The following is a 25,207-nucleotide window of genomic DNA, read 5'->3' on the forward strand; positions in this document are numbered from 1 at the left end:
TAAGTAATGATTCTGTAACTTCCTGAGAACTCTCTAATTAGATAAAATACTGGTTGAGATATTCAGTCTTTTTACCAGGAATTGTAAGAAAAGTGTACTTTGTACATTCATGAGAAAGTGAAGTAGATTATCACCTAATAACCTAATAGGACATCTGTTTAAACAGATATTTTAGTTGAGAAAAGGGTAAACATGATTCTAAATTTATAAATATGCTGGTTATTCTTCCATGTCTGGAAGGTTGAGCCAAAGTTTACACAGATTAGAGAAAAGGCTGAGTCTGGGAAAGTTCAAAAATATTACATAAGTGCTGGTAAAGTCATACAATAAAGTCAGTTGGCAATTATTTTAATCATTATTTACAGAGCCTTCTGTTGCTTCACTTGTGACTCACATACAAGTGACCTGAGTCACTCCATCTTCCTGATCAAACTGTCCATCATCCAGTTCACGGAGGACACTGTCGCCGCTGCTGAACCCGGACAAGCCGCTGCGCTGGGCAGGCATCCCCACCTTCGTCCAGCATTCTTTGGAGGGCGAGGGGAGGCACACCTCCAGCAGTCGTCTGCTCTCTGCAGGTTGCAACGTGGCTGTGTCTAATCCGATGCTCCTGCTGGTGACTTGGTTCCTGTCTTCACCTTTTATCTGCTGGCTGGCTTTCCTCTGAAACAGGAGATCAGTGAGCAGAAGTTAAAAAGATGGGTGTTTTCCTGTCCTCTGCTCTAGCACATGCTGGTTCTCTGCCTCCTGAAATGTCCTTTCCCTGTTTCTTTTCTAAATCCTGCTCTTTTTCAAGGGCTAGCTCCGAGCCACCATCCACATCCCTCTCCCCACAGATAAGCACAAGCTTCCTCTCTCTGTTTTGCAGCTCTTTGCAGTTTCCCTTCACACCATTCTCATTGGCATGTGGGCTGTGTACATGTCTGGGCCCTTAGTGACAGCTCTGAGGAGAGAAACGTGTTGAAATTATATGTTGGGGAACAAAGCAAGGTAGAAACACTAATGCTTTTTTCTTCTTGGTGTTAATCGGGATCTGAACAGCAGAAAAAGTGCTTTGATGGCCACCTTACACCCGCTTCATGTAGGTATGGGCTGCACAGAAGAGTCATGGATACATTCAGATCGAGTTTATTTTGAATGAATGCCTGAAATGTCTTCCTGGGTCAGACAAACCCCTTTCCCTGTCCTGCTACAAACTACTTCTGCCTGATACAGTGTCAATGCTCAGCAATTTGATCTAGCTCATTCTTCAGACTCTTCTGATAATCTGTGGATGTTTGTGCTAATGAATATATACTGAGGGCTGACAATGTTCTCGGTTCAGTTCAGAATAAGGAGGACACGGTCTCTCAAGGAAGTTTAAGTCTAAATAAGCTATCTAAGTCAATAAAGGGGAAGTTCAAGGAGAGAATTAGCAGCTCAACATGTGGCTGTTTAGAATCCTGATGAGATTTCATCACAAGGGCTTATTTAATACTGTTAACATGACACATATACCCCCAGGCACGCAAAACTGAACAGGGATTTAAAGATAAATTGAAAAAGCACAAGGTAATTTTCCAGTTTGTAATGTTTATTTACTGAAAATTCATTTATAGGTTAGTTGGGAACTAAGACTACATTTTCCTAAATGTAAGAGTTAAAATTATAAAAATACTTTTGGAAAAATCATAGAAGTTAGATGCCTAGGCAGGTCTCATAAAATTTGTAACCCGTAGGTTTGTTGAACTGTAGTGTATGAATACAAAAGTATTTTTTACTGATTTTCATGGCAAATATACAAAACAAACAAACAGCTTTATTAAAGTGGATTTTGTGGGCTACTGTGGAATGTACACCGTTTAAGACATTGTTTGTATAGGAAGATGCAGCCCCCATCTGTTGCAGAGAAAGGAGTGTATTGTGTTAAGTGAAATAAGTCAGGCACAGACAGACAAATACCACATGTTTTCACTTACATGTGGGAGCTTAAAAAAAAAAAGCTGAGCTTATAGAAGTAGAGAGTAGAATTGTAGTTACTGGAGGCTGGGAAGGGGAGGTGAGAGAAGGGACAGGGAAAGCTTGGTTAATGAATAGAAAATCACAGCTAGATAGAGCAAATAAATTCTAGTGGCCTACAGTACTGCTAGTCATCTATAACAACAATTTATTGTATGTTTTCAAATGGCTAGAAGAGAGGAGCTCAAAAGCTCGCATCACAAAGAAATGATAAATTTTTGTGATGATGAATATGCTAATTGCCCTTATTTGATCATCGCACATTGTATACATGTATTGAAATATAACTCTGGGGCTGGCCTGTTATCAATTGGTCAGAGCGTGGTGTTATAACACCAAGGTCAAGATATCGAATCCCAAAACTGGCCAGCCACCAAAAAAAGAAAAAGAAAAAGAAAAACAATTCTGTACCACATAAATATGTACAATTAATACATGTCAATTAAAAAAAATTTTTTTTGAGGAAGTGTATTGGCATCTCTGGGACAGTTCATCTTTTTCTTAGCCAAGTTGCTGGAGTTCTTGAGCAAGTTTAAGGGAAAAAGTCTACAGTGGATCCTCAATAAAGGGCCACCTTCATGATCCCAAGTTGGAATAGTTTGGTGGTGGTTTCTAACAGTCTGAACTGAAGTGACTCTATTTTGTTAAACCTTTGAATTTAAAAACTTGTTCTTTCCAGTAACCCAAACCATATAGCCTGCAGCTAATTGTCAGAACACAATGACTTTTTCTTTCATGCTGTATACAAATAGAGAAACATTATTAACCCAGATGGCCATTCTTTACTAGTTTACTAACCTTATCTTATTTGAGAATAGCAGGAACTGAACTTACAGAGAATGAAGTAAGGTGCTGGTCAACTCCCACCCGGGAAGTTTCTTGATGATTATCTGAAACACTCGAGCACGTGTGCACATGCCCGCTTGGTCACTGTGAATCAACTTTCCACCACAGACCCCTGTAAAACCCTTTGTCAAACCTGGGAGTGGTGGAGATGGTCTTTGAGACAAAAGTCCACCATTTCCCCAGGCGGCTGGCTTCCTGATCAAAGGCTGCCTTTCCTTACATCAATACTTGTCTCTCAATTATTGGCTATTGTGTGGTGAGCAAACAGACCTTTGGGGGTCTAAGGAACAGCCACGTTTTCCATCGGCACACTTGCAGTTATCAAATGCAAATATTGGTTTTTAATCCTTTCCCTGTTTATTCTCATTCACCAAATTTATTGAATTTATTTATTTATTTATTTTTAAAAATGACTGGTAAGGAGATCTTAACCCTTGACTTGGTGTTGTCAGCACCATGCTCACCTAGTGAGCTAACCAGCCATCCCTATATGGGATCTGAACCCGCGGCCTTGGTGTTATCAGCACCGCACTCTCCCGAGTGAGCCATGGGCTGGCCCCAAATTTACTGAATTTAATAAGAGCAGCAGAACCTGACAGATTTACTCTCGGATGGGGTACAAGGATTTGAGAATGGCACCTTCTCTCCAATACTGGGACCCTGATCATCGAGGATATAGTCTTTTGGCTTCAAACAGGGCTGACGAGCACTGCCAGACTGTGGTCCTTTCACAAGCCTGGCTAGTGGCCCCCTTTCCCACTTGCATGAAGAACACATTCACTCCTGAATGATGCTTCTGCTCTGATGCTTTGGAGCTCTCAACATGGACTGAATCGAAATGGGAAGAGGGGGTGCCTGTGACTACTTGGTTGCAGGATCTTTCCTTGCTCACCAGCACTAGGGCCAAAGGTAAATTTTGCAACAAATTCCTTATTGTATACCAGCTAATAGAGGCCCACTCTCACATAATCAGTGAAGCTTTTCTTAATAAAAATAGGATACTATTCAGAATAATAAGATACTCAGGGCTGGCCAGTAAGCTCACTTGGTTAAGAGTGCGGTGCTAACACCGAGGTCAAGGGTTTGGATCCCCTTACCAGCCAGCTGTCAAAAAAAAAAAAAAAGAAAAAAAAAAAAGATATTCATAGTAATTTACTTTTAGATAAACACGAATAAATAAAAAGCCACCAAATGTAAATTTCACACATTAGAGAGGCTGGCCACTTAGCACAGTTGGGTAGAGCACAGACTTGTAACACCATGGTCAAGTGTTCAGGTCCCTGTACCTGCCAGTCACCAAAATAAATAAATAAATAAATAAAATGAAATAAAGAAGTTTCAAATGTTAGAAGGTGACAAAATACTTAAAACTGTGCCTCTAGGAAAGTTTTCAAAACAAACACACTTACATTTTCTTTTCTACCTGGTAACTGTTAAGTTTAATAAATACATCTTCAGCAATGATATTGCCTCTCACACCCCACCCTCATCCCACATGAAATAATAGCTTTTACACTATATTACCCACATTTATAAAAATATGAGTATATTGTGGTAAAAAAATTTGTGTTTCCTAAATAAAAATTTCTTTCAATTATAAAAATAATTCATGTTCAATGTAGAAAACTGGTAAAAACAAAGAAAAAAGCAAAACTTTAATAATCCCATCTCCCAGAAATATCACTGTTAAAATCTTGGCATTTTCCTGTGTTTTCTTCTCTAAATGTATTTGTGTATCTGCATGCACACACACAATGAATAGAAATAGCACACAAAAAGTTTTATAACTCGCTTTTCCACTTAACACTGTTATTATGAATATAGTGGTGTTTTAGTCCGTTTTGTGTTGCTAGAACAGAAATACCTGAAAAAGGAAAGAGGTTTATTTGGCTTACGATTCTGGGACAGCTGCATCTGGCATGGACCTCAGGCTGTTTCTACTCATGGCGAAAAGTGGCAGCAGCCGGCGGGTACAAGCAGATCACATGGGGAAAAGAAGCAAGAGAGATAGAGAGAGAAGGTGCCAGGGTCTTTTTAAGCAATGAGCTCTCGCGGGAACTAATAGAGCGAGAACTCACTCATTAATCCCCCCTCCCCCAGGGAAAGCATTAATCCATTCATGAGGGATCCACCCCCATGACTCAATCAGTTTCCAACACTGCCACATTGGAGATCAAATTTTCACATGAGTTTTGGAGGGGACAACACATCCAAACTCCATCATTCTGCCCCTGGCCCCCCAAAATTCATGTCACTCTCACATACAAAATACAATCATTCTATCCCAACAGTCCCAAAAGTCTTAGCTTGCTCCAGCAGCAACTTAAAAGTCCAGTCTCATCTGAGACCAAAAGCAAAAGTCCTTCCAGCTGTGAACCTGTAAAAGTCAAAACCAAATTTATCTGCTGCCAAGATACAACGGTGGAACAGACATTGGGTACACATTCCCATTCCAAAAGGGAGGAATAGGCCAAAAGAAAGGGAAAACAGGCCCCAAACAAGTCTGAAACCCAGCAGGGCAGACATTATGTCTTAAAGATCCAAAATAATCTCCCTTGACTCCAAGTCCTGCATCCTGGGCATGACTGTTCACCTGGGCCCCCAAAGCATCAGGCAGCCTTGTTCCCACAGCTCTGCCAGGTGCAGCATGGTGGGCCATGCTGGTGCCTGTGGTTTTCCAGGCCTGTGGTGCATGTTACCAGTGGCCCCGAGGTTCTATGGTCCTGGCGGCAGCCCTGCTGCATTGGCTCTACTAGACATTTCCCTGGTGGGGGCTTTCTGTGGGGGCTCTGACCCCATTTTTCTGCTCAGCATTGCTCCGCCCCTGCAGCAGGTCTCTGCCTGGGCCCCCAGGCTTTTCCATACATAATCTGGTTGGAGGCTCTCATGTCCTGCTGGCCTGCAGACTTAACACAACGTGGACACCACCGAGGTTTCAGGCCTCTACTTTCCCGGGCTGTTGCACAAACCACACTTGGGGCCACTCCAGCCGGAGCAGCTGGGATGCAGGGAGCAGGTTCCCGTGGGCAGCTGTGCCCCAGGTCTGTCCTCCAGGATAACTCAGTCCTTTTAGGCCTCAGAGTCTGTGATGGGTGGGGCACCCCTCCAGACTTCTGAAATGCCCGTGGGGCTTTCCTCCCATTTTCTCTGCTATTAGCATCTGGCTGCCTCACCACCAAGAAAATGTCTTTAGCAACCAGTTTATCTGCTTCACCCTTGCATTGTTCTCTGGCTCCCCACTTCTTTACTGCATGGCCAGGCTACAAAGTTTCCAAATCTTTACACTCTGATTCCCTTTAAAATTCTGGCTTTACACCATGATTTTGCCACCATAACTCAGAGTAGGCTCTTAAAAGCAACCATGCAGCTTCCTTAATGCTTTGCTGCTTAGAAATTTCTTTGGCCAAATGCTCTGGTTTACAACTCTTAAGTTCCAACTTCCACAAAGTCCAAGGGCATGGACACAGTGCAGCTAAGTTCCTTGCTATGGTGTAGCAAGGGTTATCTTTTGTCCAATTCCCAATAAATCCATCATTTCTATCTGAGACCTCATCATCTGCAAGGCATTACTGTCCACATTTCTATCAGCATTCTGCTCACCACCACATAAGTCTCTAAGACATTCCAAACTTTCCCTCATCTTTTTCTCTTCTTCTAACTCCTCCAAACTCCTCCAGCCTTTGCCCATTACCCAGTTCCAAAGCTGCGTCCACATTTTCAGGTTTCTGTTTAGCAACATCCCACTCCTCAGTACCAATTTTTTGTTTTAGTCTGTTTTGTGTTGCTATGACAGAAATACCTGAGACTGGGTAATTTATAAAGGAAAGAGGTTTATTTGGCTTACAATTCTGGGACAGCTGCATCTGGCATGGGCCTCAGGCTGCTTCTACTCATGGCGGAAAAGTGGCAGGCAGCCAGCGGGTACAAGCAGATCACATGGTGAGAGGAAGCAAGATAGAGAGAGAAGGTGCCAGGGTCTTTTTAAGCAATGAGCTCTCGCGGGAACTAATAGAGCGAGAACTCACTCATTAATCCCTCCTCCCCCAGGGAAAGCATTAATCCATTCATGAGGGATCTGCCCCCATGACTCAATCAGTTTCCAACACTTCCACATTGGAGATCAAATTTCCATAGTAGTTTTGGAGGGGACAACACATCCAAACTCCATCAATCACTCTGTTCTCCAGTCTCTCCATCTTCCTATCCACCTTTCTACCTCTCTACCTACTTATCTATAGAGCCAGCCAGCCTCATTAATCTGAAGCAACTTAGCATGGCTGCATTATATACACTATCAGTCTGGTGTTGCTAGTTTTGTTGGAGTGAGCAGGACTAAAGCCATGTTGGGACCTAAAACTGCACATTCGCTGTAGGCAAATATTAAAAGAGCATGGTTTTTTTCTTGGCATGCATTTCTCTGAGTTCCTTCTTTTCCCATGGTTATTTGATATTTCAAACCTTGGTTGTGGGGGAAGATGACATTATTTACATAAATGTAAAGTTATTTTTCAGCCAACCTGAAGCTGTGAACTTGCAGACCCTGGGAAACCAAGGAAGACATCAATAAAGCTATGCTGACTCCACCCCTCCAGCAGGACCATGAGATAACAGCAAGGATGGGAACAGAAACCGGATGAAGTCTTGGTGAGACTTTGTACCTGAGACCTTGCATGAAGCCCTTGAAGCTTATGTTCCCCTCCCACCTGCTTTTCATTTCCCTGTTCCATTTCCTCAACCCCCTCTTTAAAAGACCCCTCAGTAAATCTGACTCCTGAAGATGGCTTTAGTCTGGCTGTTCTTCAGATTTACTAGGCATATGGCTTTAGTCTGTCCATTTTCCTTCAGGTTTGCCAGAGAGATAGGCTAGCCTAACATCTTTCCTCAGGTCACTGGTATTCTTGAATAAAAACTGACTTCCATTTTCACCAGCATTTGACTTCTGAGTAGTTTGTTTTTGAAAGGCAGCCAGACCTGTGTGCTCTGTAACAGTTAAGAAAACTGTACTGTTTTTTAAAATAACGTTTTCTTGATATAGATACAAAATTAGAATCACTTTAAATAATTTTTTGTCCATTTGCAAATTTCTTGTTTTGAAATTTATGCTTTATTAACGCACATATTGCCTCATTCAATAACACTATTCTAGATGTGCATCCAGTAAGAATAAGGCCCAGCATGGCCCTTTATCAAAGACCCAAAAAATATGAACTTGAGGAGACAGTATAAAAGAAAAGTACTGTCAAAGGTCAAGATAGCCAAGATTGCACAGATGTATTGTAAGGTCAGACACATTCACAAATAAGACTTAGAACTGTAGGGGAGGAAAAAACTTTTTTTTTTTTTTTTTTTATCCTCCCAGGGTAGCTGAGGCCTGTGAATTAAACAAATTGACAAAAGACAGGTTAACAAGAGAAAAGGTTTATTTTGTATGCACACACAGGGGCTTCACAAAAAAGAAGAGAAAACCCAAAGAGGCAGTTTGGTGTAGAAAACCTGGGAGATTATACAGCATTTTAACAAAGGGCAATGCATTGTGGACAAGACAGTATACAAAGGAAAAGGAGTTTGGCTTCTGGGGAAGTAAATTGTGGGAAGGTAAATATATGGGGGAAACTTTTGGAAGATCAGGGTTATTTTAGAAAGGTTTGTTTTTGCAGACTCAAGTCAGTGTGAGTCTTCTCTTCCTGGTACAGGAGAAATACCTTTACAAATGGGAATTTATATTACCTTTATTAAGTGAAATTTATGCCCTGGTTTTTGGCAGAAGGAGGGAAGGCAAAGAATTCCTCCTGTGTCTGCTGTTTCTTAATTGCTATCAGCTCAAAATAATCCTTATGCCAGAGTGGTATATTTTGGGGTTGGCATATTTTAATTCCTTTCAGAACTGTCTTGTGTTGCCTGTTTGCTAGACATTTCTCTTCTTATATGTTGCTTCAGAGACTATTTTTATATCCACACTTCCTCATCTGTATTCACCACTTGGACTTACAATGAGAATTTAAGAATTAAATGCTTCAACATGACATTCAGCTCATAAAGCATCAATTTTACTCACTTCTGGTGTTTGAGTAGCTGAATTCCACATAACTGGCCTCTGAAGAAATACGACCTGCTTTGTAGCCAAATTCCCTTCACTGAAAATTAAAATAATAGCATTAGTATTTGTGAATTAGGAATTCTGTATATTTCACACTTGGAAAGAATGTTCCACATGTATCCTTTATTAAACAATCTTTTGATCCAAGAATAATTATGAAATATGATTCTATATAAGTTTCAGCTGGGAAAAAAAAAAAAACCCTAAGAACTAAACATGGTCATTACAAAAGAAAACAATTTTAATGTTTAAACCCTTGTAATCTCATCATGCTAACATAACTCTTTTCGCCTTTGTTTTCCCTCCTAGTTTTTATCAACTTGTGTATTTTTGCATGTCTGTAATCAGTGCATATTTACATTTTTGTTTCTATGCCTTTCACTGAACACTCCTTTCATTGTTTGTACATTACAATCATGTTTTTAATGGCTGCATAATATCTCAAAGAATTACCATACCAGAATGTACCAAGGCTTTTCTTTATTATTGGAAAATTAGGTTGTTTCCAATTTCCTGCTAATTATAAATAATGCTGTAATAAAAACATGTATAGTCTTCCTCTTATGAATTGTTTCCATGAGATAAATTCTCAGGAGTGAAATTATTAGGTAAAAAGAGCATGATTTAAGCTTCTTGGTATGGATTGTCAAATTTGCCTTATAAAAAGGAGAGACCAATTTGGACTGTCACGTGCAGAAATTTTACATAAATTTTCAATTGAAGGACTTCAACCACAGTTAGCTTTATTTTCAGATGCCTCTTTGTAGTTAGCTACTCAGTATTCTCCTTATTTAACTGTCATCATGGCAAATTATCCCTTGCCAAAGACTATTTGGGGTTTGTATTCTTCTGAAATGCTTTTCATGGAGTCTCCATTGATTTACGGGAAGGGCTGTCTGTAGCTAATGTTGCTCAGTTACGACTTTTATTATGCAAAAAAAACCTCAACAAAACCTTACTATTAGCTGCATTTTATGCTGAGCTCTTTTTCTAGAAAACAAATGCAATGCTGAAACTCTGGCCCTAGAGATATATGTCAACTGCCCACCATTGGAAAATACCAAATTTTCTGCTAACACTGAATTTTGAGAAATATCAACTCTTTCTCAAAGTGGTAATAGCAGACTCCTCCTTTTTTATTTTTATTTTTAAAAGACTGTTTCTAGTCTAATCTCATTTTAGTTTGACCTTATGTTTTATTTGAACAGAAGACTTGTATGAAATATATCATAACTTTTGGGAACAATTTATCATCCATGAGATCCCAGTTGATACAGGGAAAGAATTAGCAAGCATCCAGAACAGGCTGGCCATGTGCTTCGGAGGCACAGGCCATAATGGAAAAAGCAGCAGCTTTGGAATCAAACAGTTCTTGGGTTCAAATCCTAACTCTATCATAGCACCTAATAGCTGATGACTTTAGTCAAAGTTTGTAATTCTCCCACTCAGTTTCCTATCAGGGACCTTGTGAAGGATAAATAAGTCAATGAGCCTCCCTCTGTGCCTGCTGTAAGAAAAGAAGAGATTCATTTTCAGAAATGACCTATCTGAGGGTGTTTTATTGAGATGGTAATTAGTTACTAGCCCCTTTTGTTTCCTGGGGGTCACTGAGCAGGTAAGGCTCTCCTTGAGGTGGGCTTGTCCTGAGCCCCCAGACAAAGGAATTCCTTGCAAGGGGGTAAGCCATCTTAGGCGTCATTCAGGAAGATTGTGTATCTCATAGTACTCAGTCAATGAGGAACTGGGGGGAGGGATCTGTGCATTAGGGAATAAATTGTTTGAGTTTTGGGTGTGCCTGTCCCATTCACAGACACCCGGGCTTGCAAGGCCATTATTACAGCCTCGCTTTGCTGTACCTCGTGTTTCCATGTCCATCCTTTGGCACTGGACGAGTGAGGGCATTTCTCACACTTGCCACTAGAAGGAGCACAACAAATGAGATCTCCTTCCACTTTCTCCGCTTATTTAGTGAAATGTGGTGTGGAGTTAAGGGGAAAGGAAGAATATTTTCTACAGAGCAAATTCAAGGGAAAGGGCAAACAAGAACAGAGAAGAGATATCTGGGTAATGTGCATGGTGTCTGATCCAGGTAGAGAATCATATGAAAGAACCAGGCCTAGAACTAGCGAAAAATTAGAAGGAGGGATCAGGGTAGAATTATTCTTCTTGAATAGAAAGCAGAAACATGTCAGGGTAGGGATTATGGGTGAGTCTGTGGGTATTCTTTCCAACCAATTACAGGATGGGGTAGGTCTGAATGTTCCAGGATGTAATCTTTGGCCTAGAGCAGCCTTCTCAAACTTTACTGTGCACCCCAAATCCTGAAGTGCTTGTAGATTACAGGGTCCACTTCAGATCTATGGAATGTCCATTTCACCAGGCTCCCTAGGTGTTCCTGATGCGCAGTAAATTTGGGAACCATTGCTAGAAGAGCCAGACTTCAAAGTGTGGAATTCATGGTCCCTGGGGATTATTTGGTGATACTTCCTACTATCAGAAGGCATTCAGTGTTGCTGTTCCTTGAACAGTAGAACCCATAAATGGTCCCTCTTAAATGTGGAAACAGAAAGGAATAATTTTCTGGAAACATCCTTGATGTCTAATTCATTTCACCATACCCTTCTAAAGTGACATGTGTCTTTTAAGCCTTTTGAACAATTTTAGCCAGACAGGCTACCTGGAGCCATGCTGAAGACACAGTTTTAGTTTCTTAATTCATTCCTGACCTACCTTGTCTAAAATATAAAGAAATTTGAAGTGTGGAGTTACTCCTTCTGCAGTCTGACACAAATTGTGGCAGCAACCCATATTATGAAAGAGTATTCTTATTTTTTCTGGCAGCTGGCCAGCATAAGGATCCAAATCCTTAACCTTGGTGTTATAAGGCAGTACTCTAACCAACTGAGCTAACTAGCCAGCCCTGAAAAGGTAGTCTCTACCAGAGGATCTCCAGGCAGTGTGGGAAGGAGAAGGAGGAAGAAGACGGTTTATTAAAGCCTCAGTGGGTTGGAGGTTGGGGTAGTTGGGTTAGGGGTATATGTCAAGAACAAAAGTTCTCAGATCATCTGAAGTACAGTGCCCAATCCTGGGTGGAGAATCACTGCCTGCATGTTTGAAATAGGATTCTCTCCACCACTGTTCAGCTTGGTGTTTCACACATTACGCAGAGAGGTTATACACCTGGCAAAGGAAGAGTGAACCAACCACAGCCCCTTCAGAGGCACAGTGGCACAGTCAAAAGCATCACTCCTGTGGGGAGAAGGGGACTCACTCCTGAAAGGACAGAAGCTTTTAAAGGACGAGCAAGCGTCTGTTCACAGTCAAAACTGGCAATAAATAACACCATCCAGTGGCTCTATGAGGAGGGTCATTTGGGGATTCTAAGGAGATGAAACAGTAAGTGCAGGCTTGGTTTCTCAAAGGCTGACAATCTTAGACAGCCTTCAGATGCCCAAATGAGACTTTGGGAGGTCAGCATCTGCTGACCTTTTGGGGAGTTCCTCGGAGTCAGATTCCCAATTTGGGATACATCTGAATCTTCTATGTACTTGGATTTCTGAGGGCCATTCTTATTTAAAATAGGTCCTGCTATTTTCAGAACAGCTGTGAGACCATGTGAAACTCCTTTGGTTTGGAGACTCTAGAGATCTGAAGCCTGATAGAGGGGCATCCATTTGATAGGGCAAGTGGGTCCTGCATGGCCCTCAGTGGCTCCGGAGATAATTCTACTTATCTCAGCTGGGCTAGAATATTTTCCCTGTGGGGGACTGGGGAGTCATTATAGTACCTGAGAAGGCGCTTCAAACACCCTGGATTCTCTCAGAGGACAGGGCCCACATCTCCTACTCCCTACAGAAGTTTTTATTCAAAAAGTGCTGTTAACTGAGTAACTTATTATCTTCCTGAGAGAGATTTAAGAATCTTCAGATTCTCTTTTAGACTATTAACGGATAGTCATGCTTTGACATAATAGAAAATGAATGCAGCTTTTGAAAAAAGTACTTGATTTACATATAGTAATTTAAACTCTGAAAAAGTTCTGGTACAACCTGTGATGGTGAAGAGTATAGGCTGCTGCAAAGCCACCAAGGGAATGGTCTACAGAGAAGTTGTGAAAATGTCTCCTAGTTCCTTCATTTCTGAGGGTGGCAGATAATCTGTGATGCTGTTGTCATTGTGATGGTGTGGGCACTGTGAGGGACAGGTCCTCAAGGGCAGCCCTGGAGGGGCTGGGTTCCCTGCGTGCAGAGATGGTTCCAACACTATCAATGAGATAGTGCGTGTAAAGTGCCTAGACCCTGGAGACAGACCCTGGAGCACAGTAGATGCTCAGGAAATGTTTCCTTTCTCTTCTCTGACTTTTTCTATGCATTTCATAAGAAAACAAAAAGAAGACACTGAGTGTCATTTGAGAGGGATTTGCAATGGCAACAACATGACTATCAAGAAAAAGACTTCCCAAGAACAGAAGAACTTATGGAATAAACTAGTAGAAATAACTTTGACTTGTGTCGTGCTTTCTGTGTACTAAGTACTTTCCATGTACATTAGCACATTTGTTTCTTATGATAATCCTTTAAGGTGGGCAGAGTGGATATTATTTCCCCCATTAAGGCAACTGAGACCCAAAGCTTTTTGCTTTTCTTTCTTTTTTTTTTTTTTAAAGATGTCTAGCAAGGGGATCTGAACCCTTGACTTGGTGTTGTCAGCACCATGCTCACCCAGTGAGCTAACTGGCCATCCCTATACAGGAATCTGAACCCGTGGCCTTGGTGTTATCAGCACCACACTCTCCCAAGTGAGCCACAGGCTGGCCCTGCTTTTTTTTTTTGAAGAAAAGGCATAATATTTTATTATTTAACTTGCTGGGAGAAGCAAAAGCTTGCGGGAAATCACAAGACAGCAATCTTAATTTTGGGGGAAATTTTAAGCCAAAGCTTTCAATAATTCATCTTTTATCTGGCCCTTAAATTTTATGTTGTAACTTTGTAGCTATGTGCTTCATCACAAAGTTCCTTTGCCTTATGACCCTGATTGTTTCTCAGGTATTAGTGTATGAGTGTTAAAAACAAAAAAAGTCACTACCACAATTTAGCTCCTCCCAACCGCCCCTCCCCCCATAATATTAAAAACTTAAATTCAGATGAGGAGAGTGATAATAATTGGAAGTATATTTTTAAAAATGTAGCCTGGGCTGGCTGGTTGCTCACTTGGGAGAGTGTGGTGCTGCTAATACCAAGGTCAAGGTCAAAGTCATCAAAAAACAAACAAAATATGTGGCCTTATCAAAATGCTGCTCACTACAAGACTACTATGAACCTAACTCAAAATGGAATTGCATGATACCAATTCCATTTAATTTAAATTAGAAAAGGAAAGAGAACTGCATTAAAATGGACCAAACCCTAGGCTCTCCCTTGACTGTACATAAATATGGAACTCCTGCTTTGGCAGCCACGTGGGGACTTAGAGGAAATTTCTGGGTCACGTAAATGTGTCAGATAACTCTACAGACTTCTAGTGCTTCTTGAGCTGTGTTGCCCACAAGGCTGTACCGCCTTTTCTGTAGGGGCCAGAAAAAAATGGAAAGTTGTGAGGAAGGCAGGACATCACAGTGAGAAGACAATTTTCTTTTTTTAAAATTCACATCCTGCACTTAGGAAGCAGAATTTTTAACATTCTCAGTATAGTATAACTTGATTCAATTGTACAAAAAAGGCCCTGCCTTTAAATTCTGTCTTCTGAGATATAAATGAGGGTGCATACCTTTCTTGTATACTACGTTCTAAAATGCCTTTTCTCTGTCTCATACTGTAAGGTTATAATTCAGTGTTTCTGAAAGTGCATCAGAATTATCTTGGGATTCTTTTTTTTTTTTTTTTAAAAGATGACCGGTAAGGGGATCTTAACCCTTGACTTGGTGTTGTCAGCACCACGCTCACCCAGTGAGCAACCGGCCATCCCTATATGGGATCCGAACCCGTGGCCTTGGTGTTATCAGCACCACACTCTCCCGAGTGAGCCACGGGCCGGCCCAATCTTGGGATTCTTATTGCAATACACATTCCTGTCACCACCCCAGCCCATCCCCAACCAAGATTATGATTGAATCAGAATTTGGGGAGAAGGGAACAGCACTGCTGTTTTAAGGGAGCCAAGCAGAGAGAACTTTGGCTACTCCTTCCATTTTATTCTGGTGATTTTTTAAGGTCAGCAATATTAGCTTCTAGCTCAGCTAATTTGGTCCTCTCCCAAATTTGCCCTGAAGAGTTTAATGTCAGTTTTCACCTTGATTTCTTGAGGAGAAAAAGGATTGGACCCATTGGTATAATTATATAGTGATAATGATTATGAAGGGATTCTGGCACCTTTACAGGGCTGACAGCAATAATGTTGGAATAATGTGGTAATATCAGATTACAACATCATGATGTTTCCATGGTAATGCAGCCCTTCCATGGTAATAAACCCTGGTGGTGTGATATTTATTGCCTAGGATAATGAAGCAACAATCTTAACCCAGGGATACCCTGGGAAAATATCTTTATGTAATCTAACAGAATATACTTGAGTAATGACAGAAATGAGGGGAAAACACCTTATGTATAGACAATTCAAGTATGTATCGAGGTGATAGAAGAGTAGGAAGAAGTTGAAATTGCCTAAGACATTATTTTTGTATATGAGACAGACATTTAAGAAAAAAAGTTTTTCTGGCAGTGGTTCTAAGTCATGTTTTCAGACATGTGGGCCAAAAAGAATGATCATGACAAGCATTAGTTTTTCTGGGTGTGAGCACATGTGTAACGCATACATTTTTATAATGTTGTTATTTATTTCTGTTGCTTTTATTGTCTTGTAATCCTCAGTGCTGATTTTGTATATAGTAAACTATAGTATTTACATTTTCTGAAACATCTTGATCTAGGGCAGGCCAATTTATCATGCTTGAACAATTTGTTTCAACTTATTAGGGATTTTGGCTCTGCTAAAGGGTTAGATCCCAATTTATTGATAGATCTAATTTATTAGCCTAACATGCTCAGTCCCTGCATTGGTAATTTGCATATATTATCTCACTTAATTATCATGAAAATCCACTAAAGTTTTTATTATTGTACCATTTTCCAGATGAGAAAATAGACTTGAAGAGCTTCTGTGACTTGCCTAAAGTCATATAGCTAGTAAATGGTGAAGCTATAATTAAAATAAGATCTGTTTAGCTCTAATGCCTGGGCTCTTAACCATTCTTGTAGTTTCAGAGACTAAAAAAATTTAAGGCTCTATCCTCTCCCTTGACCAAGATCAACTATATATAATATTTTTCTTTAATATTTAAAGATGAAAATTTGACAGTGATGACTATCTTTGTGTGTACTGAAGCAGCTAAGACCAGCATGTGACTGTCACAGGGACAGCATATTTAGTTTTTTTTGTTTTGTTTTTTTAAAAGATGACTGGTGTGGGGATCTTAACCCTTGACATGGTGTCGTCAGCACCACTCTCTCCCAAGTGAGCCACGGGCTGGCCCTAGGGACAGCATATTTGGACAAGAATAAATAGGCAGAGGATAAACAGGTTTTACCAACAATTCTTGTTACCAGATACCAACAATGAACCTTTACTTTAATATATTGACTATGTTGCAGTCACTTGGAAGGACCCAAGCTACAAAATGTAAAGGAACGGAATAAAATAAAGGAAGGTACAATGTTCCCTGGCATACAAAAGAAGAGTAGACACTGTGTATTGTAGTGTGCTTTGTTGCATAAAGGCAATTATTATTGAGATACATTTTTCTACTATCTTATATCCAAGGGAAGTAGCAGTTTGCTAAATGGGGATCTGCTAAACGTTCATGCTGCCCTTTATTTTCATTAGTATTTGAAGATCCCTTCTAACTTTGACAGTCTGTAATCTCTCTTCTTTTTAATACCCCTACAGAAACTATAGACTAAAAGTACCTCATCCAGCCCTTGATTAGTTACTGTACTATATTACACAGTACCTAAGTTTGACCTGTGCTAGCCAGAATGCTAGCCCCTGGTAATATACTGCATGAAATGTAAGCTTAACTAGTTCATGAGCTCCTTTGGGGCAAGACACCACATACACCTCCCACATCTTTTTATTGATTGATTGACATTTCACTTTTTAAATTTAATTTTTAAAAAATGAAATAAACAGATATATCTTATAAAAAAATCAAATGATTAAAAAGGTATAAAGACAAAATAGAAGTCCCTGCTTTCCCCTTCCCCTGCTCCTAATCCTGAGGGCTAATCACTCACTAGAATTTGTATATAGCCTTTCAGAATTTTACTAGATATATTAAAAATGTATAAACTTTAAAAATTGAGATTGTACTCTAATACTGCCCTGAAACTTGATTTTTTAAAAACAACCCAACAATTATCACAGAAAGAATTCTATGACAAATGTATGGATCTACTCATTCTTTTTTTATCAGCTTCATACTATTTTATTGTATGAATAGTCCATAAATTATTTAACCAGTTTCTTAATGACCAACGTTTACATTTTGTCCAATTTTTTTACTGTTACAAACAATAGTTTAACAAGCAACTAGCTCCTTTTCCATTTTAATCACACATAAAGATAAGCCTTCACAAGGAGGACATGGAAGGTCCATTTCTGTGACTCCATGATGTCTTGGCAGACAGAAGGGGCGCAGGAGAAGCTTGAACGTTGGTGAGGTACTGGTGCCTCCCTCCCTCTGCTCCAGAAACAATACACGGTAAGTCCCCCTCACTCCACCTTTATTCTTGGGGGATGGGTTCCAAGACCAGTGGATGTCTGAAACCTTGGAGAGTACCAGACCTGATTGTCCTCAGTCAGAACACATTTCTTCTGTTCATGTTGTCTACCCACAAATTTAATGCCTTTTCCATCTTAACTAAGCATTTCATTACAAACTGTGGCTGTAACTTTTACAGCTTAAGATGCAATGGCAAAACTAGCATGAAGTACTTTTTCCTTCTTCACAATTTCACGGATAGAAGATTCATTCTCACTGCATATCTTGGCAAACTCAACATACAATTTTTTTTTCTTAATAAGTCGAGAACTTTCACCTTTCACTTAAAGGAAGCACTTTGGGGCTTCTATTTGGCATATCTGAATGGCCAGCATCGCTACTCTTGTGCTTTGGGGCCATTATGAAGTAAAACCAGAGTGACTTGAGCACAAGCACTGCCATACTGTGACAGTTGATCTGGTAACTGAGACAGCTACTAAGTGACTAATGGGCAGGTGGCATCTACTGCATGGAAGCTCTGGACAAGAGAATGATTCATGTCCTGGGTGGGTCTGGGCAGGATGACGGAGATTTTATTATGCTACTCTGAAGGGCACACAATTTAAAATGTATGAATTGCTTATTTCTGGAATTTTCCATTTAATATCTTTGGCCAGCAGTTGACCGTGGGTAACAAAACACGGAAAGTGAAACCATGGATGAGAGGGGGTTTCTGTACTGTCACTGCTCACACCAGTGTATCTCCCAGACACTGGATACGGGTTGTGAACTTGTGCAGTTTGGCATGAGGGCAAGGCGGTCAAGTCAAGCACGGTTCCAGGCTCCACCCCCCACCCTTCACAATATAGTTGGGGCCTCTTTAGTCCCACCTTTGGGGTCAGTCCTGTCCTCACTCCCAAACCAACTCTGGCTGGATGCAGGAGATGCTGATGACTGTTTCTATGACTCATGGGCTTTCTGTCTGATCTGGTGCCCTGTTATTCATATCACTTTAGGAAATAATTAGACTCCTGAGAGTAGAAGCCCTGAGCAAATAGGAAGGAATGGTAAATATATTTTTCATTGGGAAAAGAGGAGGAAAGTCTCAGAACTCATACTTTTTGGGAAGGTCTAACTGTAATGGGCTGAATGACATCCTAAAATAGGTACCCAGAATGACCAAAAAGAGATTAGGAGCCAAATACACAAGATTAGGGTGGGATGTGGGATAAACCAATGGCACTTGGATCCAGGATAAGGGGCGGGAAGGCAGGGAAGAGGAGTTCCTTTCCTTGCACCACCTCTGGCAAAGATTCTCAAATGTTAGTGTGTTTAAGGAGCTTGTGAAAATGCAGATTCATGGGTCTCACCCTCAAAGTTTCTGACTCTGTCCAACCGGGGAGGACCTCCAGCATCTGTATTTTCATCATCGCTCCAGGTGATTCCTACTGCCTGGTCTGAAGACAGTTCTTGAAAATTACTGCTGTACTGTGATTTGACAGGTATGTCAGATTAAAACAGTTTAGGAAGTAATGCTTCTGAGAGTCCTCAGTCAATTTGAGAACAGTTACTATAGATCTCTGAGAAGAAAAGCAGATTAACTGCTTTGCTTACTTTTAACCTTTCCTTTTTTGTTCTTTAAGCTTAAATCTCTTCATTCTGTATCCACCTTAATCCCTTTCCTCCCCCAAAGAAGGTGTGGCTTTATTATAAGGCCATGTCAATCAAACGTTTTCAAAGTTTGTGGGGAGGTTGGGATACTTGACAGGGTTAAGTTGCTGAACTGGGAAGCCCAGAGAAGGTGAGGTGCGTGGATGAGACTTAGGAAGGAGGAGCTGCGTCCCTTAGTCACACCTGAGATTCACTCAGCATGTTAGACCATGGCTGGCCCAGGTGGTACTGTGCTGTCCTCTGTAGTCACCAGCCCAGGCAGGATAGCCATGGCAGCCAACCATTTTCTGAATGCCAAAGAGGGCAGAAGGAACATCTCTGAGTTGAAGGGATAGCAAAGCATTTTACGCAAAAGACTTAATTGGTCTCTCTCAGAAAAAACAAAACAAAACACAACTCAATTTTTCCTTCTGAGGAAAGTTAGTAAAAGGAGAAAGGAAAAGAAAAACTAGTACCTGTGAAGTGTTGGCATTCTGGTTCTAATGTAGGTACTTATTTTAATGGTAACAGTTAACAGTTCCATGCTCCAGGGGAAAATGAACCAACCACACTGGAGGGAGGGAACAGCAACAGAGGTGCTCCCCCACCCTGGCCCACTCTAGACCCTTACTGAGTCCTAAACCTGGCTGAGTGCTGGGGTGAGGGCAGTTTTGCACATGTGGTGCAGAGACCCAACAGCTTGTACATCTAAAACATGAAGGGATTGGATTTGCTAAACTCCAGGGTCCATGAAATCAGATTAGAAATTTGGTGAAATGTTTTTTGTAGGCATTAAATAAGCACTTGTTAAACTGAATTATCTAAAAAATGAACTTGTATTTTAGAATTAAGTGTGAGTGTATAAGGATACTTTGGCATTACCTGTCATGTCTTAATATAGGTGTAGGCAACACGCTTGTCAGAAGCCATCCAAATTCAGCCAGGGTGTGCAGCAGAGGGCCATAATCCGTTTTGATTTCACAGCCCTGCATGAATAAGCAAATGAGCTCATAGTCTAATGTCAAAGACATTCAACTACATAAGTAATTACAGTAAAGGGTGATGGGTGCTAATGATAAGGAGAGTTCATTCTCCATTAAGAACAATTTCAGGGCCGGCCCGTGGCTCACTCGGGAGAGTGTGGTGCTGAGAACACTAAGGCCACGGGTTCAAATCCCATATAGGGATGGCCGGTTCGCTCACTGGCTGAGCGTGGTGCTGACAACATCAAGTCAAGGGTTAAGATCCCCTTACCGGTCGTCTTTTTTAAAAAAAAAAAGCAAAACAAAAATGAACAATTTCATTGCACTACAGTTTTCCTGGGCTCATTTTCTTCTACCGCCATCTTCTAAGCATTGAGCCAAGTTAGAAATGTTGGGAGTGGAGAAAGCTTTCCCTCTGGTTCTCTCAAGGCTGGGCCTTCCTTTGGTCAAGGGCCATGATTCTCAAACTTCAATGTATGGAGGGCTGGAATCTGCATTTTTTTTAAAAAAGCTCTCTAGGGTATTTGTATCCAAGTAGTTGGCAGCACAGTTTCAGAAACACTGGTCTAGGGATTAGGAATGAGGACGAGAGGCAGGAGTGAGGCTTGGGGTAGTGAAGGTGAGAAGAGCATGGATGCAGGGAGTCTTTTCACCGCTTTTTACTCATCTGGAATTGATTTTTACTTGGAGCTTTATCTCTTCTCCCAAATCCTTTTCTCTCCTCAATAGGATTTTTAGTTTCTTTGAAAATGGGCTGTCTCTCTAGCCTTTGCAGGGCCAGAAAGACAAGTGTTCCTGAAAGAGTCTGTCAGCGAGGGCCTAATACACACGACAGACTATACCTGAATTCAGTCTGTACACCTCAGGGGCAGTCCACTTGGTGACATCTGAATTCAGAGTGCACAACACCAGCAGCAATGTCATCTCTGATTATGAAGGACAATGCCGTGTGTACGTATTTGGCCTGGCGAGAGAGAGAACACTTCTTGGATATTTTTGCCTTCGAAAGTCAAGTCATAAGGTTAAAAAAAAAGTCAGTCACATTTGTTGCACTAGTTGAGTGACTGAACTTTTTTTCAACTTTCAACCACTTGTCATGGCATTGTGTAAAGAGAATCTCAGTGCCAGGGGACTTTGTTTAGGGTTAGAATGCCAAATTTTTGGGAACCCACTCCTATTTATGTATAGATAATTAGTTTGCTCTCTTATAAAAAAGTTTAACAAAAGGTAAAGCAAATTACCTTTTCACAAATCTGAAATAAGTCTGTTCATGCATTTTTGATAAAATTTCAAACTCTGGACAAATATGTGTTTAAGGATACTGCATGTGCCAGGCATTGAAGACCTTTAACATGTAAAACTTAATATAAAAGTAAAGCTAAAATTAAAAAAATAAAAAAGTAAAGCAAATTGTCAGAAAACTGCAGCTCACCTCAATAACAGTCCATTGTTCTACTACGATGGCATCATTTCCTTTCCTACTAGAACCTGGAATTCCAGAACCTTCTTCTTCATAGATAAAAAATCCTTCCAAAGATTTAGGCAAATGGTCCCCTGTGAGGAAAAAGATACAATTAAAAAGAGTTGTAAATGCTAAGTGTCTCTTAAGATCATCTAAATCCTTAAATAACTGTTGTAGGAAGGTGAAAGCAAAACATGTCAATTAAAAACTTTTTTGCGGGGCTGAATCAATAATATCCTCCTCCACACCGAAAGTTTTCTTTCCCCCCCAAAAGTCAAGACAGTTTTATATTTCACTGAATTAAAATCATACACATGAAAACTGTAACAGCAAAAACAAGACAAAATAATGTGATATGGTGAGATGCAAGTAGAAAATCAACCTAAAAAGCATCTGGAAATGATCTTCATCTTGAAATCAAATTTTGATTTCTGATCTATATATTATATGTACATTAGTTATTACATTAAGAGAAATACCATAAAAAATGTTAATCCTTGAAATTAGAGCTGTGATATTAAAATTAATGCAAGGTAAGATTACTTCCAAAAATATAAATGTGAAAGAATTCTTTACCTTAATGATGCATTAAAAAAGAACAAAAACAAAAAAACCAGTGACAGGAAGACCCTAAACAGAAGTCATTGTCGAAAGAATTCCTGCTGGGAAGGAAGTTTTAAGGGAGGGCCTCTCTGACTTTTTCTTGAATAGTTAACAATAACCAGCTGGCCTAAATTAAGCTGATTTTATGGAAGTGCTTTTGTCTTATATTTTGCAATAGGTGACATTTTTCCCATGGCCATGTGCTGGTTAAACATTTTGGTTTTTACGCAGCACAATGTTCCATTAAGTTTTCCCCAGTTGAGTTCTTTAAATAAAAAAGGCCTACAAAGTTTTTAAATGATCTTTTAAGCTGAAATATAAAAATGACAAAAGTGATTTTAATGTAATTTTCAGTTTTGGTTTTTAACAGACTATAAACTTTAAGAGAAAATTATTATTATTATTATTAGAAATCCTTTTTTTCTTTTTCAATCATGCATGTCATTTGAATCACATTGACATCACTCATGGTTAGGGCAGAACACCATGAATAATTTACGTTATTCAGAGTGGTTCCTTCCCAAGAACCCGGTAAAGTTTAAATTATTCGTTGAAATTGGTTTTCTACTTACAGTATATGTTCCACTTCCTTTAAATGTACTTATCCATACTGTTACACCAATGTGACCAGTGGAATCAAATCTATTTCTGACTGTATGTTTAGGGCATCTTTAAAAGTGTGTATGCTCAAATCCTTTTTCAGAATGGAGGTATGAGTTAAAAAAATAATTATGTACTATTGATAGTAATAATGATATTGGTAGTGATAATTATGTGGTTAATTATAATTTGCCTCATTTACTTTGGGCTTATATAATGTGAAAACTATAGGCTTTGTGGCTCTGATTCACTGCTTTGAAACAATATGGATGAATTTCTGAGATACTATCTTGAACTAAAGAAGCCAGGTGCAAAAGAGTACATTCTGTATAATTTAATCTAGGTGAAGTTTAAAAACAGGCAAAACTCATCTGTGGTGATGGAAGTCAGAATAATGTTTATCTCTGAGTGGGAGGATATTGACTGGGAAGGGTCACGAGGAAGCCTTCTGGGATGCTGAGAATGTTCTATATCTTCAACATTCGTGTTCTATTCAACTGTATGCATAAGATCAGTGCTCTTTACTATATGTGCGCTATATCTCAGTTAAAAATGAAAGTCCTTTCTTCTTGCTTCAGAGCTCCCCACACCTTTGGTTGGCTTTCTTAGATCCCATACCAGGCCCCAGAGCCCCAAACTGAAGTCTGACACTTCCACAGGAGAGAGTTCTTATATCTCCTAAGGCATTCTCCCTAACAGAAGTGGTAGTTAGGGAGAGTGGCAGGGAAGGCCTCATGGGGAAGTAACAATTTGGTTTCTCAGTGTGTTAAATCTTCCAGGTAATGGGGTGAGGTGATAATTATGAACAATTACTTAATAACTGTCCTCTAGCTGAGTCACCTCTTAACATTACATAATCCAGAGCTTCTCAGACAATGTGCCTTGGCTCACTGTATGCTAACAGGTTACAGGTATGCCAAGATACAGGGTGTACCCTCCTGCCCAGAGCAGCTTTATCCACTTATACCTGTGTGCCCTACAATAGTACCATTTTCTGCGTGTGCATGATATGAAAAAATTACAAAGCACTGGTCTGACCACTGCTTGTCAAATTTTCTTTTAGTCGAAAACTACCAATAGCAAAGGAAAGTACACTAGAATTCTTGAAGGATGGTCTTCAGTACAGTTTGAAGTGATTTGTGGCAAGCATAAAGTTTCTTTTTTTTTTTTCCTGCTTGGTTTCTCAAACCTTTTATTTTTTTATTTTTACTTCTTTAAAAAATTTTTTTATTGAATCATAATGGATTACATGTATTTTTGGGGTTCAATGTTGACATATGTTCATCAAATCAATATTACTAGTATATATATTGTTATAAATTGTACTTATTCTTTATGCTCCTTGTCCAATATCTCCCCATCTCCCTCTCCCTTCCACTTCCCACCACTGATAACCCTAGATTTCTTCTCTCCTTCTGAAAGAGTAATGGTTACTCTGTTGGTTTGTTGCCTAGATGATCTGTCCAATGTTGAGAGGTGTGTTCAGGTCCCCCAATATTATCATAGAGCAGATGCTTCTTCTGTCACTCCAGAATAGGCTTTTTTCCTTTGGTCTCTGCTGGTGACTCTCCTTGTGTCAATGCACTCCAGTGGTTGGTGGACCATCTGCATGGTGGTTGTGATGTCTTGCCACTTTCATGGCAGCCATAGTTACTGTGGTGGCTGTACATGGAGGTGATGTTTTTGGCATGCTCCTAGGTGCTGGCCGAGTGCCTGGTTGTGTGTGTGTGGGGGGTCTAGTCCCTGGCTCTATGCCTCAGGATCCCCATCAGGCCCCGAGGTACTGGTGGTGTGCCTGCCTGTGGGAAGGGGGTCTGGACCCTGGCTCCATGCCTCAGGCCCCCTGGTCAGGCCCTGAGGCACTGGAGGTGTGCCTGGCTGTGGGCGGGGTGTCTGGTTCTCAGCTCCATACCCTGGGTCCCTGGGTGGGTCCCAAGTTGTTGGTAGTGTGCTTGGTTGTGGGATGGGGGGTCTGGTCCCCGCCTCATGCCTTGGGTCCCTGGGAAGGCCCTGTGGCACTGGCAGTGTGCCTGGTTGTGGGAGGGACATCCAGTCCCTGGCTCCATGTGTCAGGCCAGCATAAAGTTTCTTTAAAGTTTAATATTCTATCTTAAAAATCCATGCAGGCTTTGCATTGTATTCATCTTTCATAAAAAAGTAATGTTCTCTTCTACCCTCCTTCTCCAATCTTAAAGTTGTATTGACATTCT

At 40.4% G+C, this 25,207-nt stretch overlaps 1 protein-coding gene across 1 annotated transcript in view; it reads right to left on the reverse strand.

Moving 5' to 3' along the window:
- Positions 1–390: 390 nt before the first annotated feature.
- Positions 391–25,207, reverse strand: part of RFTN2 (raftlin family member 2) — a 55,367-nt gene continuing 30,550 nt past the window's right edge. Inside the window, exons 6-9 of the mRNA XM_063080342.1 lie at positions 21,765–21,886; positions 20,232–20,335; positions 8,900–8,978; positions 391–663 (exon numbers count right to left, since the gene is read on the reverse strand). Coding sequence (XP_062936412.1) covers positions 391–663; positions 8,900–8,978; positions 20,232–20,335; positions 21,765–21,886 — 578 coding nt within the window. The remainder of the gene's footprint in view (positions 664–8,899; positions 8,979–20,231; positions 20,336–21,764; positions 21,887–25,207) is intronic.

The sequence above is a fragment of the Cynocephalus volans genome, chromosome 1 (genome assembly GCF_027409185.1).
Source record: "Cynocephalus volans isolate mCynVol1 chromosome 1, mCynVol1.pri, whole genome shotgun sequence".
NCBI classification, from domain to species: domain Eukaryota; kingdom Metazoa; phylum Chordata; class Mammalia; order Dermoptera; family Cynocephalidae; genus Cynocephalus; species Cynocephalus volans.